Source organism: Pan troglodytes, chromosome 18 (genome assembly GCF_028858775.2).
Source record: "Pan troglodytes isolate AG18354 chromosome 18, NHGRI_mPanTro3-v2.0_pri, whole genome shotgun sequence".
In the NCBI taxonomy this organism is placed as follows: Eukaryota; Metazoa; Chordata; class Mammalia; order Primates; family Hominidae; genus Pan; species Pan troglodytes.
In genome coordinates, this window is record NC_072416.2 from 70,771,657 (window position 1) to 70,791,605 (window position 19,949).

Sequence of the window (19,949 nt, forward strand, 5' to 3'; positions counted from 1 at the left end):
GAGGCGGACGGTGAAGTGGACTGAGATCACACCACTGCACTCCAGCTGGGCGACAGAGCGAGACTCCGTCTCAAAAAAAAAGTAAAGACATAAAGAGGAGACAAATCTTAGAACTAATCCTTGCTTCTCAGGGGGCTGAGGCAGGAGGACTGCTTGAGTCTAGTTTAATTGACTAGCCTGAGCAATATGGTAAGATCCTGTCTCAAAATAAAAATAAAAACAAAAAATCTTAGAATAAAAAAATACAAACCAAAGAAAGAAACTGTATGGACTAAACACTAGAATGGGAAATGACAGAGAAAAGAGCCAGGACACTTGTAGGTAAGTCAATAGAAAGTATCTAATCTGAAAAAAAGAGAGAAAAAAATTGAAAAAAGTGAACAAAGCCTTACAAATCTGTAGGACAACAGCAAGGGGTCTTAATGTCTTAATGACAGTTGGGTCATTAAATCCGATAAGGGGGCCAGGCGCAGTGGCTCACGCCTGTAATCCCAGCACTTTGGGAAGCCGAGGCGGGCGGATCACGAGGTCAAGAGATCGAAACCACCCTGGCCAACACGGTGAAACCCCGTCTCTACTAAAAATGCAAAAAATTAGCCGGGCGTGGTGGCGGGTGCCTATAGTCCCAGCTACTCGGGAGGCTGAGGCAGGAGAATGGCATGAACCCGGGAGGCGGAGCTTGCAGTGAGCGGAGATCGCACCACTGCACTCCAGCATGGGCGAGAGAGAGAGACTGTCTCAAAAAAAAAAAAAAAAAAAAAAAACCATAAGGATAGGAGAAAGAGTATTTTTATTCTTTAAAAACATTATTTAAAATATGGCCTTTCTCAGATCTCGATTTAAAAAAAAAAAAAAAAGAAAGAAAAAATACTGCCTGAAAACTTCCCAAATTTAGCAAAATATATTAACTCTACAGACTCCAAAAGCTTAGCAAACTTGAATCAGACAAAATTCAAAGAAATTCATGTCCAGACTCATAATCAAACTGCTAAAACCCAAAGACAATTTTTTTTTTGAGACGGAGTCTCGCTCTGTTACCCAGGCTGGAGTGTAGTGGCACGATCTCTGCTCACTCCAACTTCTGCCTTCCAGGTTCAAGTGATTCCCCTGCCTCAGCCTCCCGAGTAGCTGGGACTACAGGCATGAGACAACCGTACCCAGCCGACAATTTTTTAAAATATTGAAAGCAGTCTGGGAAAAACGATGCATTACCTACAAGGGACCTATTAAATGACTGTAGATTTCACTTCAGAAACCAGGGAGACCAAAAGGAAGCGAAACAACGTTTTTAAAGTGCTGAAAAAAAAGAACTGTCAACTTAAAATTATATATCCAGGGAAAATATCCCTCAAAAATAAAGTCATTCTCAGATGAGGGAAAACTAGTAAGAGAATTTGTCACCAGTAGACCTGATCTAAAAGAATTGCGGGCCAGGTCTGGTGGCTCACACCTGGTAATCTCAGCACTTTGGGAGGCCAAGTCAGGTGGGATCACCTGGCGTCAGGAGTTTGAGACCAGCCTGGCCAACATGGTGAAACCCCATCTCTAAGAAAAAAAAATACAAAAAATTAGCTGGGCGTGGTGGCAGGCACCTGTAATCCTAGCTACTCAGGAGGCTGAGGCAGGAGAACCGCTTGAACACAGGAGATAGAGGCTGCAGTGAGCCGAGATCGGACCACTGCATTCCAGCCTGGGCAACAAGCGCAAAACTGTGTCTCAAAAAACAAAACAAAACAAAAAGGCCGGGCGCAGTGGCTCACACCTCTAATCCCAGCACTTTGGGAGGCTGAGGTGGGCAGATCACGAGGTCAGGAGATTGAGACCATCCTGTCTAACACAGCGAAACCCCGTCTCTACTAAAAACACAAAAAATCAGCTGGGCGCAGTGGCGCTCGCCTGTAGTCTCAGCTACTCGGGAGGCTGAGGCAGGAGAATTGGTTGAACCCGGGAGGCAGAGGCTGCAGTGAGCTGAGATGGCACCACTGCACTCCAGCCTCGGTGACAGAGTGAGACTCCGTCTCCAAAAAAAAAAAGAATTGCTTAAGAAGTTTTTAATGCAGAAAGGAAGTGTTAACCAGAAGGAAACCCAGAACATTATAAAGCAAGAGTTACAGAAATGGCGAGTATCTGTTATAGATGGCTCTGCAAGTCTCTTAAAATATGTTTGACAATTAAAAAAAAAAAACCAGTACTGTCTGATAGAGCTTTCAATGTATGTAAATGTAATACATAAGATAACCAAAACATTATGGGATAAAGGGAAGAAGGGTAAAGAGATCATCTATAGAATAGTAAGGTTTTCATACTCCATGAGAAGTGGAAAAACATTGACTGGAAGTAGCCTATGAAAACAAGTTCGACTGGGTGCGGTGGCTCACGCCTGTAATCCCAGCACTTTGGAAGGCCAAGGCAGGTGGATCGCCTGAGGTCAGGAGTTCAAGACCAGCCTGGCCAACATGGTGAAACCCCGTCTCTACTAAAAATACAAAAAAGTAGCTGGGCATGGTGGTGGGCGCCTGTAATCCCAGCTACTAGGGAGGCTGAGGCAAGAGAATCACTTGAACCCAGCAGACGGAGGTTGCAGTGAGCTGACATGGTGCCATCGCACTCCAGCCTGGGCAACGAGAGTGAAACTCTGTCTCAAAAAAAAAAAAAAAGAAAAGTTCATCCATTGTAACCCCTAGAGCAACCACTAAAAAATTGTATACGGCCAGGCATGGTGGCTCATGCCCATAATCGCAGCACTTTGGGAGGGCGAGGTGGGTGGATCACGAGGTCAGGAATTCGAGACCAGCCTGGCCAACATAGTAAAACCCCATCTCTACTAAAAATACAAAAATTAGCCCAGTGTGATGGCACGCACCTGCAGTCCCAGCTACTTGGGAGGCTGAGGCGGGAGAATTGCTTGAACGCGGGAGGCAGAGGCTGCAGTGAGCTGAGACCACGCCACTACACTCCAGCCTGGGTGACACAGTGAGACTCCATCTCAAAAAACAAAAAAACAAAAATACTATACAAAAAAAGCAAAAAAAAATTTTTTTTCAATGGAATTTAAAAATATGTTCAAATAGCTCAAAAAGCAGGAAACAGAAACAAAAATGAGAGAACAGAAAACAAATAATAAAATGTAGACCTAAACTCAAACATTCAAAAATTACATTAAATGAAAATGGTATAAACACAATTAAAAGACAGATATTGTGAGAATGAACCAAAAAATGATCCACTATATACTGTCAACAACAAACTCACTTCAAATATAATAATGTAGGTAGTTTAAAAGTAAAGTATGGGAAAGGTATATATGCAAACACTAATCAAAAGAAAGTTGGAGGCCAGGTATGGTGGCTCATGCCGTAAGCCCAGCACTTTGGGAGGCTGATGTGGGAGGATCGCTGGAGCTCAGGAGTTCAAGACCAGACTAAGAGCAAGATCCCATCTCTACAATTAAAAATAAAAATTAGCTGGACATGGTAGCATGTGCCTGTAGTCCCAGCTACTTGGGGGGACTGAAGTGGGAGAATTGCTTAAGCCCACGAGGTCAAGGCTGCAGACAGCCATGTTTGTGCAAGTGCACTCCAGACTGGGCAACAGAGCAAGATCCTGTCTCAAAACAACAGGCCGGGCGCAATGGCTCACGCCTGTAATCCCAAAACTTTGGCAGGCCGAGGCAGGTGGATCATTTAGGTCAGGAGTTCGAGATCAGCCTGGTCAACATGACGAAACCCCATCTCTACTAAAAATAAAAAATTAGCCAGGCGTGGTGGCATAAGCCTGTAATCCCAGCTACTTGGGAGGCTGAGGCAGGAGAATTGCTTGAACTTGGCAGGCAGAGATTGCAGCGAGCCGAGATCACACCACTGCACTCAGCCTGGGCAACAACAGCGAAACTCCGTCTCAAAACAACCACCACCACCACCAAACAAATAGAACGTTGGAGGGGTTACATTAAAATCAGACAAAGTAGACTTCAGAGAAAGGAAAACCAGGGATACAGAAGGACATTACATAAGCATAAAAGGGTGAAGTCACCAGGAAGATACAACAATCCTAATTGTGAATGCACCCAACAACAGAGCTTCAAAAACACAAAGCAAAAACTAACAGAGAGGAAAGGAGAAATAAATCTAATTATAGTTAGAGGCTTCAACATACCTCCCACCATAATTGATCAACCTAGCAGACAGAACACAAACAAGGACAGTGAACTGAACACCACCACCAACTGACGGCATCTCACTGACACTTATAGAACATTACACCCAACACAGCAGTGTACTAGAACATTCATGAATGTAGGACATAGCTGGGGTTCTAAAATCAAACTTAACAAATTAAATAGGACCAGGCATGGTAGCTCTCACCTATAACCTCAGCTACTTGAGAGGCTGAGGTAGAAGGATCGTTTGAGGCCAAGGGACCAGCCTGAGTAACACAGTAAGACCTCGTCTCTATTAAATTTTTAAAGAAGAGGAAAACAAAACCCAAATTAAATAGAATTGAAGTCATACCAAGAATGTTCTTTAACTGTAATGGAATTAAACTAGAAATCAACAGAAAATCTCTTAATATTTGGGAATTCAACAATATACTTCTAGATGAACTGCTTGGAGGTCAAAGAGAAAGCTTCAAGTGAAAAAAATTTTTTAAAGGTTTGTACTGAAAAAAAAAAATATATATATGTAACGAATTTGTGGGATGTAGCTAAGGCAGTGCTTAGAGAAAAATTTATATCATTAAGGTTTTAATTAGAAAAGAAGAGGCCAGGCTCAGTGGTTCACACCTGTAATTCCAGCACTTTGGGAGGCCAAGGGGAGAGGATCACTTGAGGCCAGGAGTTTGAGACCAGCTTGCACAATGTAGCAAGACCCCATTCTCTACAAAAAAATTAAAACATTAGCAGGGCATGGTGGCACACACCTGGAGTCCCAGCTACCTGCAAGGCTGAGGCAGTGAGCACGAGAGTTTGAGGAGGCAGTGAGCTATGATCATGCCCACTGCACTCTAGGCTGGACAACAGAGCAAGACTCTGTCTCTCCAGAAAAAAGGTCTCAAATTACTAATCTAAGCTTCCACATTAAGGAACCAGAAAAAGAGCAAAATCAAACCAAAGTAAGCAAAAACAACAAAAAGAAAGCAAAAATCAATGAAATAGAAGAAAAAATAGAAAAAAAATCAAGGAAAACTAAATGCTGATTCTTCAAAACGATTTTTTAAAAACTGACATACCTATATAACAAACTCACAAAGAAAAGGAACATATAAACATATAAATTATCAGTATCAGCGATGAAAGGGTGAATATCACTACAGATTCTAAAGACTTTTAAAGGCGATATTATAACCAACATATATCTATAAATTCAACAATTAAATGAAATAAACAAATCCCTCAGAAACTCAAATTTACTAAATTTGACACAAAGAAATAGAAAATATAGCTGCACTAGATCTATTACAAAAATTGAATCTAGGCTGGGCGCGGTGGCTTACGCCTATAATCCCAGCACTTTGGGAAGCCGAGGCGGGCAGATTACTTGTGGTCAAGAGTTCGAAACCAGGTTGGCCAACATGGTGAAACCCCATCTCTACTAAAAATACAAAAAGTAGCCAGGCGTGGTGGCAGGCATCTGTAATCCCAGCTACTCGGGAGGCTGAGGCAGAAGAATTGCTTGAACCCAGGCGGTGGAGGTTGCAGTGAGCCGAGATCACACCACTGCATTCCAGCCTGGATGACAGAGCCAGACTTTGTCTCAAAAAAAAAAAACAATTAAATCTAAAATTAAGAACCATTCCCAAAGAAAATCCAGGCCCAGGTGGCTTCTCTGGCAAATTCTATCAAACATCTGAGGAAAATCAGTACTAATATTACATGAACCTTCACACCTCTTGGGCTGGTATGAGAATTAAGTGAAAATTTGTGAAGAAATTACACAGTAAGCACCATGTAAACATTTGTTAAATAAATTCCAGTCAATGGACCCATATTTTAAAAAGTCTTAGCTCTTCATCTAAAGATTAGCTAGCCTCTTTTGTGTGTTTTATGTTAAAATAAGATGTTTAAGGCATGCTTTATATCTTTTTCCCCCGGTTTAACAATTCTGATTAATCTGTTTCAATCTCACTGCAAGACAACTGTTTCTTACATACTGCCTAGCACGGTATGTCACCCACACACTGCCTAGCACAGTGTTTTGTACAAAGCTGTCGCTCATGTATTATGTTAATTAGTAGAAAATTTAATTAAAAATCACATGCTTTTAAAAAAATTCTACAAATTTACATAATCTAGTTTTGTTTTAGAATTAACGAAAGAAAAGCAATTTGCTAAACTATTTTGTTAAGTACTGAGGATTTTTCAACTCCTATTCAACAGATCCCCATTTTACGAAGAAACTAATCATTAAAGACAATGACAGTAAACCACAAAAGTAGTAACTGAAGGATATATCCTAAATGATTACCAGTACATTAAATAAATCAGACTAAAAACGAATTTAAAGCAAAAGACTAGGCAGGGCGCGGTGGCTCACACCTGTAATCCCAGCACTTTGGGAGGCCGAGGCGGGTGGATCACGAGGTCAGGAGATCGAGACCATTCTGGCTAACGCAGTGAAACCCCATCTCTACTAAAAACACAAAAAATTAGCTGGGTGTGGTGATGGGTGCCTGTAGTCCCAGCTATATGGGAGACTGAGGCAGGAGAATGGCGTGAACCTGGGAGGTGGAGCTTGCAGTGAGCCGAGATCGTGCTACTGCACTCCAGCCTGGGCGACAGAGCAAGATTCCGTCTCAAAAAAAAAAAAAAAAAACCAAAAGACTGACTTAATTACTATCTCAGAATTTGAACCTGTTTCCAAAGCTAAACATAACATAAACTTTGTTATCCTGTATGATTAGGAACATTAATTTTGGAAATAATAACCTAAAAGTTAATAAAATATTCTAGTCAACATTTACTATTCATATATACATTAACAAACATAAACAAATTTTTATACATATGTGATTATATACACATCACATACTAACATTGTCCAGTAAGTAATCTAAAATTCTTTTTGTGATTCAGACGTTACTCTAAAATCACTCTGTGCTTCAACATCTTTACTGTCATTCACTCACTCACCAAATATTTATTGAGTGCTATTCTATTAAGCACTGTGCTAAGCCACTGTCTACAACAGACATTCAAATGAGAGCTTCCCTAGCCTTCAAGGGGCTCACAATCAAATGGGTATAGCTGACATAAAAACAACTATAAGACAAGTAAGCAATTATAACATAAACTCTAAAAAATGGTTATGAACTAGTGACCACAATCCTAGTTCTCGGTATTATGTTTATATACATAAATATACTTATCTTTATTAGTGTAACACCATTATTTTTATTAGTGTCACACATGGATCAGCAGCCCAATCCTTCACTTTACTCCAATTCTTAACACTGGCATAGCAAACCCATCTAGTTCCTCTTTTATTACTCAGCTCGCTGAGACTTCGCGAGCTAGATAGCCTCCCCATCCTGAATAAGCAAAGTAAAACCATGGACTGAGTCCTTCCTCTTAGGATATCTGGAGGAGGAAAAGAATCAGAACTGCTGCCCAAAATAGTGAAGCTGCCCAGAGGTAGTGATCCTGAAAGCTCTATTCAAAGTAGTAGCAGCTAAAAGTAGCCAAAAAAAAAAAAAAAGACTTCCTAAGGGAGTAACTTCAGTGTTTGTAGCTCTAAAAGTACGAAGTGAGGAGGGGAGAGAGCAGGGTCAAGACTGGCTACAGACACTCCAATACGTACAAAAGCTTTTGGTTTTGACATGTATTATTTTATTTATTCTGATCTTTTTTTTTTTTTTGAGACCGAGTTTCACTCTTGTTGCCCAGGCTGGAGTGCAATGGTGCAATTTCAGCCTACTGCAACCTCCACCTCCCAGGTCCAAGCGATTCTCCTGCCTCAACCTCCCAGGTAGCTAGGATTACAGGTGTCTGCCATCACGCCCAGCTAATTTTTTTTTTTTTTTTTTTTTTTTGAGACAGAGTCTCGTTCTGTCGCCGAGGCTAGAGTGCAGTGGCGCAATCTTGGCTCACCACCACCTCTGCCTCAGCCTCCCGAGTAGCTGGGACTACAGGCACCCGCCACCATACCCAGCTAATTTTTTATATTTTTAGTAGAGACAGGGTTTCACCGTGTTAGCCAGGATGGTCTCGATCTCCTGACCTTGTGATCCACCCGCCTCGGCCTCCCGAAGTGCTGGGATTACAGGCGTGAGCCACCATGCCCGGCTGTTCGCCCAGCTAATTTTTTCTATTTTTAGTAGAGACAGGGTTTCACCATGTTGGCCAGGCTGGTCTCAAACTCCTGACCTCAGGTGATCTACCCGCCTCGGCCTCCCAGAGTGCTGGGATTACAGGTATCAGCCACCACTCCCAGCCTGAGGTTTCTTTTGTTGTTGTTCTTATAAAAGAAGTAATTTGAACAAATTTAGGTATGACCACTGTATCGCAGTTATGAAGATGTGACGTTAGAGTAGAAACAGACACAATGAGGTGCTAGGACACATTTCCAAGATAATACAGCCCAATTCCGTTATCTTTTTAAAAATTTTTATTAGCAGAGATGGGGCCTTGCTATGTTGCCCAGGCTGGTCTCCCAACTCTTGGGCTCAGCAATCCTCCCGCCTCAACCTCCTGAAGTGCTGGGATTACAGGCATGAGCCGCCACACCTGGTGGTCCAATTCCTTTAGAAGCATTACATGTACAAGTGGCACAAAGTTCACTGTGTATTTTCACACTATAATCAAATCTTCACTGGTCAAACTAAGACTGAAAATTTAATTAAAAAAACTGTAAGATCAACAGCATCATGTGTTATTCACAAGAAAATAAGGCTTCAGAATTCAGAGACCATCAAAATTTTCTTGAAGGAGCTATAAATACTGAAATGCACAGGCATAACGAAAGTATCTTCATCTTGTTCTCAATAAAATTGAGATAAAAACATTATGGGAAATTCATTGGGTCTTTTACCAAGAGTGTTTCTTTTCTTTTCTTTTCTTTTTTTTTTGAGATAGAAGCTTGCTCTGCTGCCCAGGCTGGAGTGCAGTGGTGCCATCTCGGCTCACTGCAATCTCCGCCTCCTAGGTTCAAGTGATTCTCCTGACTCAGCCTCCCGAGTAGCTGGGAGAACAGGCACCCTGCTAATTTTTGTATTTTTAGTAGCGACGAGGTTTCGCCATGTTGACCAGGCTGGTCTCCAACGCCTGATCTCCTGATCTGCCCGCCTTGGCCTCCCAAAGTGCTGGGATTACAGGCGTGAGCCACCACTCCCGGCCTCAGTGTTTCCTTTTTTTTTTTTTTTTTTTTTTTTTTTTTTAAGACAGAGTCTCACTCTGTGGCCCAAGCTGGATCTTGGCTCACTGCAACCTCCACCTCCTGGGTTCAAGCAATTCTCCTGCCTCAGCCTCCCAAGTATTACAGGCGCCCGCCACCATGCCCAACTAATTTTTGTATTTATAGTAGAGAGGGGGTTTCACCATGTTGGCCAGGCTGGTCTTGAACTCCTAACCTCACATGATCCGCTCACCTCAGCCTCTCAAAGTGCTGGGATTACAGGCATGAGCCACAGTGCCCCGCACCAAGAGAGTTTCTTTTTTTTTTTTTTTTTTTTTTTTTTTTGAGACAGAGAGTGTCTCTGTCACCCAGGCAGGAGTGCGGTGGTGCAATCTTGGCACATTGCAACCTCCACCTCCCAGGTTCAAATGATTCCCCTGCCTTGGCCTCCCAAGTAGCTGGGATTACAGGTGCCCACCACCACACTTGGCTAATTTTTTTTGTATTTTTAGTAGAGAAGGGGTTTTACCATGTTGGCCAGGCTGGTCTCAAACTCTTTACCTCAAGTGATCTGCCTGCCTCAGCCTCCCAAAGTGCTGGGATTACAGGCGTGAGCCACGGTGCCTGGCCAAGGGTGTTTCTTAAGGTATAGTTTTACAAAGCTATACTCATGGACTGAGCAATATAGAATCCTTCTCATCGTATCTTGTTACAGTCTAAAACCTTGTAGTAAACGCTGTCTAATATTCCACTCAGTAATAATTTTTTCTTTTTAAGACGGATTCTCACTCTGTCACCCAGGCTGGAGTGCAGTGGCACGATCTCAGCTCACTGCAACCTCCGCCTCTCGGGTTCAAGCAAGCAATTCTCCTACCTCAGCCTTTGGAGTAGCTGGGACTACAGGCCACACCAACACTCCTGGCTAATTTTTGTATTTTTAGTAGAGACAGGGTTTCACCATGTTGTCCAGGCTCAAGCAATCCTCCTACCTCAGCCTCCTGGACTATAGATGCGGGCCTCCACGCCTGGCTGTTTTTATTTTTGTAGAGAACGGGATTTTGCTATGTCGCCCACGCTGTTCTCCAACTCCTAAGCTCAAGTGATCATCCCACCTAGCCCTCCCCAAGTACTGGGATTACAGGGGTGAGCCACCACATCTGGCCAGTTTTATCTTCTAATGACTATTACCAAGTCCCCCTATCCCAGAAGTTCTGAGGAAGCAAATTTCCCACAAACTATTGGCTTGTAAGTACAAAAGCCAAAAGGCTTCTACTGGGAAAGGAGAGGGAAATATATACATATATATTTCAACTATTACTAAATTAGAAAAACACAGACATAGGAGGGGTATAGATAAAACAAGATTAGGCATGAGTTGATCGTGTTTGAAGCTGGATGACAGAATTCATTATACTCCTGTCTGCTTGAAATTTTCCATAATAAAAAGTTAAAATATTACACATAATTTTAAAATTCAAGTTTCCCCTAAAGATCTAAGACCAGACTTTAAGTTTACTACGACAGACAGTGTCTTTTGTAATTAACCTACAGCTCCTGGGTCCCGACCCTCCTCAAAGTTTATGCTGTTGAGTTCCAAGAGGTCACCTCCAGCACCCCGGAAGAAGAGCACCGAGAAAAACAAAGAGGAGAGGCGCAAAGATCCTTCCAAGACCTCTCACTACACACGCAGGGATCCGAGAAAGCGGGCAGAGGCCGCTCCTTACTTCGGCGAAAGAAATTGTAATTTTCTCAGGCCAAAGTGGACCCAAGTCCGTTCCCCCAACCCAGGAACAAGCCCAGGAGACCACCCCGCCCGGTGGAAGCTGCCCGGACTGGGGGGCATCCGCCTCTCGCGGCACTGGAAGCTCTGACCTTCCCGAAGTCTCTCCGGGCCAGAAAAGACGGGGTAGGGGTGTCGCCGAGGAGCCCTCGCCGAGGCCGCGGCGTTTCCGCCCCAGGGAAGACACACCTCGGGGCAGGAAGACTAGAGGAAAGTTAAGCGGCTTCGAGGATCCAGGACCAGCGGCCTCCGACCCGCTCGCGGCCCTGCCACGCCCCCCACCCAGGCCTGGGCAGCCTCCTGCGCCGCGGGCCCTCGAGGGCCTGACCTCCGGTCTGACCCCCACTTCCACTATCCTTCCCTTTCTCCTCAGCTGCCCCCTCCGAAGTCGTTTGAATCCCGGGCCCTAGCGCTAACTAGAGACCGCTAAATCAGGAGCGCAGAGAGAAGAGGAAGACAGAGACCTCTGACGCCGAGGATGCCACACTCACCTAACCGAATCCTGCCGTGAACACAGCAGACACCGACTTCAGGGTTCACCATCCAAAATGGCGACTCCCTCGGCCTCAGCACAGCAAGCGCGGGCGGAGGGATCCACGGGGCCGATATAGCCACGCCCTCCTTCCCAGGGATTGGCTGCGCGATCGCCGCTGCCGGGACCCACGCGCTGACTCGGGGCACCCTCCCTCGGTTTCCTTTGGAGTCGGCGCGGCCGGGGACTACTTCCCGCGGCGGAGGCACGGGAGACGTTGGGAGAAGCGCCACGCCGACTGAGTCAGCTGCTGGGGGCGCGCCCTTAATTTCGCTCTGGGCGCGGTGAGGCCAGCCACAGCTGTTGATTCTCGGACTCTGCGCCCACGGCCTCACCGCGCCCAGTGCTTTGGTGCCGGATTCTTCCATTACCGGCTGCCAGTACCGCCTCTCTGACGCCGGGAGTTGCTCCCTAAGATCTGCTGCCGCCTTTCGCTGGACTTTCCCCCTGGGTGGAGCGGCCGAGGGGGTTTCGAAGCCTGCGTATCCCTGACTCTTCACCCAGCGCCTCCGTGTCCCTCTACGGGCTCTAAGCGTTCCCCCGCCCCGCTTTTAAGCCGTCCGGTTGCCCTTTCGACCAGCATCGCTCCGGTCTGTGTGGTGTAATTCAGTAGTGTTTCCTCAGCACCACATTCTCTGGCGATTTCCCTAATTTATCTCGGTATTCAGAGAAAACTTTTTCCTTGGTTACCTTTGTTTTTAACTTGAAAACCATTATCGCTGCTTAAACCTGGAAGGGACCTTCCCAGCACTTTGAGAGGCGGGGCGGGAGGATCGCTTGAGCCCGGGAGTTGCAGACCAGCCTGGACACCATAGTGAAACCGCATCGCTACAAAAAAAAAAAAAAAAAAAAAAAAAGTTAAAAATTAGGGGAGCGGCAGTGAGCACTTGTGGTCTCAGCTACTCGGGAGGCTGAGGCAGGAAGATCGCTTGAGCCCAGAAGGTCGCTGCTGCAGTAAACCGTGATCACGTCACAGCACTCCAGCCTGGGCTACAGAAAAAAAGAAAAAGGGCCGGGTGCGGTGGCTCACGCCTGTAATCTCAACATTTTGGGAGGCCGAGGCAGGTGTATCACTTGAAGTCGGTAATTCGAGACCAGCCTGGCCAACATGGAGGAACCCCGTCTCTACTAAAGAGGAAATTACGCATGGTGGCGCAAGCCTGTAATCCCAGCTACTCCGGAGGCTGAGAGGCAGGAGAATCGCTTGATTCTCGAGTTACAGTGAGCCGAGATCGGGCGATTGCCCTCCAGCCTGGGCAACAAGAGCGAAACAACGTCTCAAAAAAAAAAAAAAGAAAAGGGAAAAAAGAAAAAGGGGCCTCCAGAAGGAAGTCATCTGCTCCCTGCTGTGGAGGCTGCATCTAACGCTTGTACCGGGGCAGTCATATGACAAGTAGGAGCTAGCCCTTATCATAAGATGTTGATGTGAATTTAGAAATACTGTATCTTTATAAACGTTTGCAACATTTCAAGATAAAACCAGGTTCCATGCCAGGCGCGGTGGCACATGCCTGTAATCCCAGCACTTGGGGAGACTGAGGCAGGTGGATCACCTGAGGTCAGGAGTTCAAGACCAGCCTGACCAACATTGTGAAATCTCGTCTCTACTAAAAAAAATACAAAAAAAAAGAAAAAATTAGCCAGGCGTGTTGGCACATACCTGTAATCCCAGCTACTCCAGAGGCTGAGGCAGGAGAATCGCTTGAACCCAGAAGGCGGAGGTTGCAGTGAGCCGAGATCTCCCCATTGCAATCTAGCCTAGGCAATAGAGCAAGAGTCCATCTAAAAAAAAAAAAAAAAGTGCAGATTTTTTTGGCTGGGCATGGTGGCTTATGCCTGTAATCTCAGCACTTTGGGAGGCCGAGGCGGGTGGATCACCTGAGGTAAGAAGTTCAAGACCAGCCTGGCCAACATGGTGAAACCGTCTCTACTAAAAATACAAAAATTAGCCGGATGTGGTGGCAACACACCTGTAATCCCAGCTACTTGGGAGGCTGAGGCAGGAGAATCGCTTGAACCTGGGAGGCGGAGGTTGCAGTGATGTGAGATTGTGCCACTGCACTCCAGCCTGGGCAGCAGAGTGAGACCCTGTCCCAAAAAAAAAAAAAAAAAAGTGGGCCAGGCGTGGTGGCTCACGCCTGTAATCCTAGCACTTTGGGAGGCTGAAGCGAGTGGATCACCTGAGGTCAGGAGTTGGAGAGCAGCCTGGCCACATGGTGAAACCCCATCTCTACTAAAAATACAAAAAATTGGCCGAGCGCGGTGGCTCACGCTTGTAATCCCAGCACTTTGGGAGGCCGAGGCAGGAGGATCACGAGGTCAGGAGATCAAGACCACCCTGGCTAACACGGTGAAACCCCGTCTCTACCAACAATAAAAAAAAAAAAATTAGCTGGGGGTTGTGGCGGGCACCTGTAGTCCCAGCTACTCGGGAGGCTGAGGCAGGAGAATGGCGCCAGGAGGTAGAGATTGCAGTGAGCCGAGATGGCGCCACTGCACTCCAGCCTGGGTGACAGAGCCAGACTATATCTCAAAAAAAAAAAAAAAAGCCAGGCAGGGTAGCTCATGCCTGTAATCCCAGCACTTTGAGAGGCCGAGGTGGGTGGATCACTTGAGGTTAGGAGTTCGAAACCGACCAGGCCAACATGGTGAAACCCTGTGTCTACTAAAAATATTAAAAAATTAGCAGGGCATGGTGGCGGGCGCCTGTAATCCCAGCTACTTGGAGGCTGAGGCAGAAGAATCGCTTGAACCAGGAGGCGGAGGTTGCAGTGACCCGAGATCATGCCATTGCACTCCAGCCTGGGTGACAGAGCAAGACTCTGTCTCAAAAAAAAAAAAAAAAAAGCCGGGTTTGTGGCTCGTGCCTATAATTTCAGCTAATTCGGAGGCAGAGGCAAGAGAATCGCTTGAACCGGGGAGGCGGAGGTTGCATTGAGCCGAGATAACGCCCCTGCATTCCAGCTTGAGCGACAGAGCAAGACTCCCTCTCAAAAAAAAAAAAAAAAAAAAATTTGGCCGGGCACGGTGGTTCACACCTGTAATCGCAGCACTTTGGGAGGCCGAGGCGGGTGGATCACGAGGTCAGGAGATAGAGACCATCCTGGCTAACACGGTGAAACCCCGTCTCTACTAAAAATACAAAAAAATTAGCCGGGCTTGGTGGCGGGCGCCTGTAGTCCCAGCTACTGGGGAGGCTGAGGCAGGAGAATGGTGTGAACCCGGGAGGCGGAGCTTGCAGTGAGCCGAGATCGCGCCCCTGCCCTCCAGCCTGGGTGACAGAGGGAGACTCTGTCTCACAGACTGAAAAAAGATAAGCTAAAAGTATCATTGAGCCCCACCTAACTAAAAGTGCTAAAGGTGACATGATTCTTTTTTTTTTTTTTTGAGACGGAGTTTCGCTCTTGTTGCCCAGGCTGGAGTGCAATGGCGCGATCTCAGCTCACTGCAACCTCCACCTCCCGGGTTAAAGCGATTCTCCTGTCGCAGCCTTACAAGTACCAAGTAGCTGGGATTACAGGCATCCACCACCAAGTCCAGCTAATTTTTTTTTTTTTTTTTTTTTGAGACGGAGTCTCGCTCTGTCGCCCAGGGTGGAGTGCAGTGGCTCAGTCTCAGCTCACTCCAACCTCTGCCTCCCGGGTTCAAGCGATTCTGCTGCCTCAGCCTCCTGAGTAGCTGCTACAGGCCTGCACCACCACGCCTGGCTATTTTTAGTAAAGATGAGGTTTCACCGTGTTGGTCAGGCTAGTCTCAAACCCCTGACCTCATGATCCGCCCGCCTCAGCCTCCTAAAGTGCTGGGATTAAAGGCATGGGCCACCACGCTTGGCCGATTTTTTGTATTTTTAGTAGTGATGAGGTTTCACCATGTTGGCCAGGCTGGTTTCGAACTCCTGACCTCAAGTGATCTGCCGGCTTCGGCCTCCCAGGGTGCTAGGATTACAGGCGTGAGCCACCATGCCCAGCAAACATGATTCATTTATTCGTTTAGAAAAATTGCTTTCTACTCGGGAGTTGTAAAGATTTAGCAATCATCACCTGTGTCCTGGGCTTTAACAAAACCTACCTGTCTATTTAGATCCTGTAATATATCAACTGTGAATTGTACCCCAACAAGCCAATTATTCGAAACAGTATCTCTGAGGGAATTAAAAAACACAACATTATCTCTGTCCCTGGCTGAACAGACAAGTTTCATTCAGAAGCTAAACATACTGAAAAATAAACACTGTTTCCCTTGAAAATCCAGTTTTGCTGTTGGGACAAATGTTAACACATTACATTTCTTTGGTAACTAACCAGGTACTTTTTTTGTGTAAATGACTATAACTAGTAGCTGTAACTAAAACCAGACACAGTGTTTGAGCCCAATAAAATAAGAATCTATAACAGGCCTGCAAGCCTTAATCAGCCAACCTGTTTTGTGTACAGCCTCTCCAGCTAAGAATGATTTTTATATTGTTAAAAGGTTAAAAAGCAGGAAGGGGCTGGGCGCGGTGGCTCACGCCTGTAATCCCAGCACTTTGGGAGGGTGAGGCGGGCGGATCACGAGGTTAGGAGATGGAGACCATCCTGGCTAACACAGTGAAACCCCGTCTCCGCTAAAAAATACAAAAAAAAATTAGCCGGGCGTGGTGCGGGCGCCTGTAGTCCCAGCTGCTTGGGAGGCTGAGGCAGGAGAATGGCGTGAACCTGGGAGGCGGAGCTTGCAGTGAGCCGAGAATGCGCCACTGCACTCCAGCCTGGGTGACAGAGTGAGACTCCCTCTCAAAAAAAAAAAAAAGGCAGGAAGGGGAGGAGCATGAATGTGTGACAGTGACTTTATGTTGCCCACAAATCCCAAAATATTTACTATGTGGTCCTTTATAGAAAAAGTTTGCTCACTTGTAATCCCAGCATTTTGGGAGGGTAAGGCAGGGGGATCACTTGAGGTCAGGAGTTCGAGACCAGCCTGGTCAACATTGCGAAAATCTGTCTCTATTAAAAATACAAAAATTAGCCAGGTGTGGTGGTGCACTGTAATCCCAGCTACTCAGGAGGCTGAGGCAGGAGAATCGCTTGAACCTGGGAGGCAGAGGAGGCTGCAGTGAGCCGAGATTGTGCCACTGTACTCCAGGCTGGGAGACAGAGTGAGATCCTGTATGAAAAAAAAAAAGAGTTTGCTGACTTCTGCATAAAAGTACTACACATTGTGTAAGAGAAAGAAGGGAAAGATGATGGGCATAGAGTTATTTCCTTTGTTTTAACTATTAACATTTAGACTAAAGAATATACAATGAAACAAAAAAAGAAAAAGAAGAAAAACAATAAAAAAAAGAATATACAAGGATATAGGAACTGCTCTGGACATCTTCCTAAAGCCTAGGAAAAAAAAATCAAGATCACTTGTTAAAGAACCCATGAAACAAGTCTTCAGAGAACTAATTAATGTCACTAATTAGGGCTATATACAAATATTAACTTATCTTTGTGGCATTTTACAGTTTACAAAGCACCTATAAACACATTATCTCAATTTCAGGCTGACATTTCTGTGAAGCAGCTGCAGGTCAAAAATCATTTTTTTGTTTTTGTTTTTGTTTTGTTTTGCCTGAGACAGGGTCTCGCTCTGTTGTGCAGGCTGAAGTGCAGTGGTGCAATCATGGCTCACTGCAGCCATGATCTTGGGCCCAGATGATCCTCCCACATCAGCCTCCTGAGTAGCTGGGACTATAGGCACATGCCATGCCACCATACCTGGGTAATTTCTTATATTTATTTGGTAGAGATGGGGTTTTGCCATGCTGCCCGGTCTGGCATTATCAGGTCAGGTTTTTTCGGGTTTTCTTTTGTTTTTGTTTTTTTGTTGTTGTTTTGTTTTTTGAGACAGAGTCTCACTCTGTCTCCTAGGCTGGAGTGCAATGGCATAATCTCGGATCACTGCAACCTCCACCTCCCAGGTTCAAGTAACTTTCCTGCCTTAGCCTTCCAGGTAGCTGGGATTTACAGGCATGCACCACCACACCCGGCTAATTTTTGTATTTTTAGTAGAGAAAGAGTTTCACCATGTTGGCCAGGCTGGTCTTGAACTCCTGATCTCAAGTGATCCATGCACCTCAGCCTCCCAAAGTGCTGGGATTACAACAGGTGTGAGCCACCGCACCCAGCCATTATCAGTTTTTATAGGAGGAAAGTGAAGCTTAAAGCTATGAAGTGACCAATCTAAGGTCAACAGCTATAAATGCCAGGATCAGATCTTGAACCCAGACTTTGACACTCAACATCATATATTTTCTTTTCATTTATTTATTTTTTATTTTAAGACATGGTTTCACTCTGTCATCAGGCTGAAGTGCAAGGGTACTATCACAGCTCCCTGCAGCCTCAAACTGCTGGGTTCCCATCTCATCCTCCTGAGTAGCTTGGACTACAGGTACATGCCACCATGCCTGGCTAATTTTTAAAAAACATTTTTGTAGAGACAGGATCTCACTATGTTGCCCAGACTGGTCTCAAACTCCTGGCCTCAAGTGATTCTCTCACCTCAGCCTCCCAAAGGCATGAGCCACCTCGCTTGGCCCAATTATATACTTCCTGTATATCCATGTTTCCATAATAATTTCCAGCCCTGTTTTACTTTCAATTTGTGTATATGGAGTTTATCAATACATGAAAATAAAATGCATTAAATCACAGTTATTACTGTGATTTGGGTTCATATATAAGATCAAAAAATTTTCAAATCAGGTTTTTACATTTATCATCATTGTAATCATCTAGAAAACTTAATTTTTCCTTAAATGAACTCAAAGCCATGAAAACTTGTAACTCTAGATTCTAAATATAAACACAAAAGTTTAAACATTGTCCTTTAAAATATCAGATTTTTATCAAGACTGTATGATAGTGGCATAAGGATAGGCATATAGGTCAATGGAATAGAACTGAGAGTCCAGAAATAAACCCATGCATTTATAACCAATTGATTCTCAACAAGGATACCAAGACAATTCAAAGGGGGAAAGAACAGTCTTTACAACAAATGGTGCTAAGAAAACTGGATAACTGCATGCAAAAGAATAAAATTGCCCCCCACCCCGGCCTCACACCATATGCAAAAACTAACTCAAAATGGAGCGAAGACCTAAATGTAGGAGCTAAAATATAAAACTCCTAAGAGAAAACATAGGTGTAAATTTTCATGACTAGGCGGTGATAGTTTTGTAGACATGGCATCCAAACCACAAGCAATGAAGGAAAAAATAAATTAGACTTCATATAAATCAAAAACTTTGTGCTTCAAAGGACACTATGTGCCGTGACCAAATAAATAAAAATAAATATCATTTTTATTTGGGATACCAAATAAATAAAAATAAATTTTAGGCCAGGCACAGTGGCTCATGCCTGTAATCCCAGCACTTTGGGAGGCTGAGGCGGGGAGATTGCTTGAGCCTAGGTGTTCCAGACCAGCCTGAGCAACATGGTGAGACCCCGTCTCTACAAAAAATACGAAAAGTATTCAGGTGTGGTGGCGTGTGCCTGTAAGGGCATGCCTGTAGTCCCAGCTACTCGGGAGGCTGAGGTGGGTGATCACCTGAGCTCAGGGAGGTCAATGCTGCAGTGAGCTGTGATCACACCACTGTGCTGCACTCCAGCCTGGGCAACAGAGTGAGACCCTGATTCCAAAAAAAAAAAAAAAGACAACTCAATTTAAAAACAGGCAAAGGATTTGAATAGACATTCTCCAAATGGTCAATAATAAGCACATGAAAAAATATTCAACATCCTTAGTCATTAGAGAAATGCAAATTAAAATCACAATGAGATATGACTTTATATCCACTAGGGTGGCCATTAATGTCAAAGACAAACAATAACAAATGTTGACCAGGTTGTGCAGAAATTGGAAACACCATATGTTGCTGATAGGAATATAAAATGGTGCAGCCACTTAGGAAAACACTTTAGCACTTCCTCAAAAAGTTGAACACAGAGGGCTGCGCACGGTGGCTCACGCCTGTAATCCCAGCACTTTGGGAGGCCGAGGCGGGCGTATCACGAGGTCAGGAGATCAAGACCATCCTGGCTAACACGGTGAAACCTCGTCTCTACTAAAAATACAAAAAAAATTAGCCGGGCGTGGTGGCGGGCACCTGTAGTCCCAGCTGCTTGGGAGGCTGAGGCAGGAGAATGGCGTGAACTGAGGAGGTGGAGCTTGCAATGAGCCGAGATCGCGCCACTGCACTCCAGCCTGGGCGACAGAGCAAGACTTGGTCTCAAAAAAAAAAAAAAAAAAAAAAAAAGTTGAATATAGAGTTACCATT

General features: G+C 45.0%; 1 protein-coding gene across 12 annotated transcripts in view; it reads right to left on the minus strand.

The window, feature by feature from the left end:
• Window positions 1-19,949, minus strand: part of IST1 (IST1 factor associated with ESCRT-III) — an 82,214-nt gene that overhangs the window by 20,966 nt on the left and 41,299 nt on the right. For 2 of the 12 annotated variants that reach the window (XM_063796309.1, XM_054668067.2), the window contains 2 exons: window positions 13,302-13,423; window positions 12,332-12,469 (listed from right to left, as the gene is read on the minus strand). In XM_063796309.1, coding sequence (XP_063652379.1) covers window positions 12,332-12,355 — 24 coding nt within the window. In that variant the 5' untranslated portion in view covers window positions 12,356-12,469; window positions 13,302-13,423. Of the gene's footprint in view, window positions 1-11,600; window positions 12,055-12,331; window positions 12,772-13,301; window positions 13,424-19,949 lie in introns of those variants that run through there. The other 10 variants (XM_063796311.1, XM_063796310.1, XM_063796308.1 and 7 more) reach the window with 9 other exon arrangements.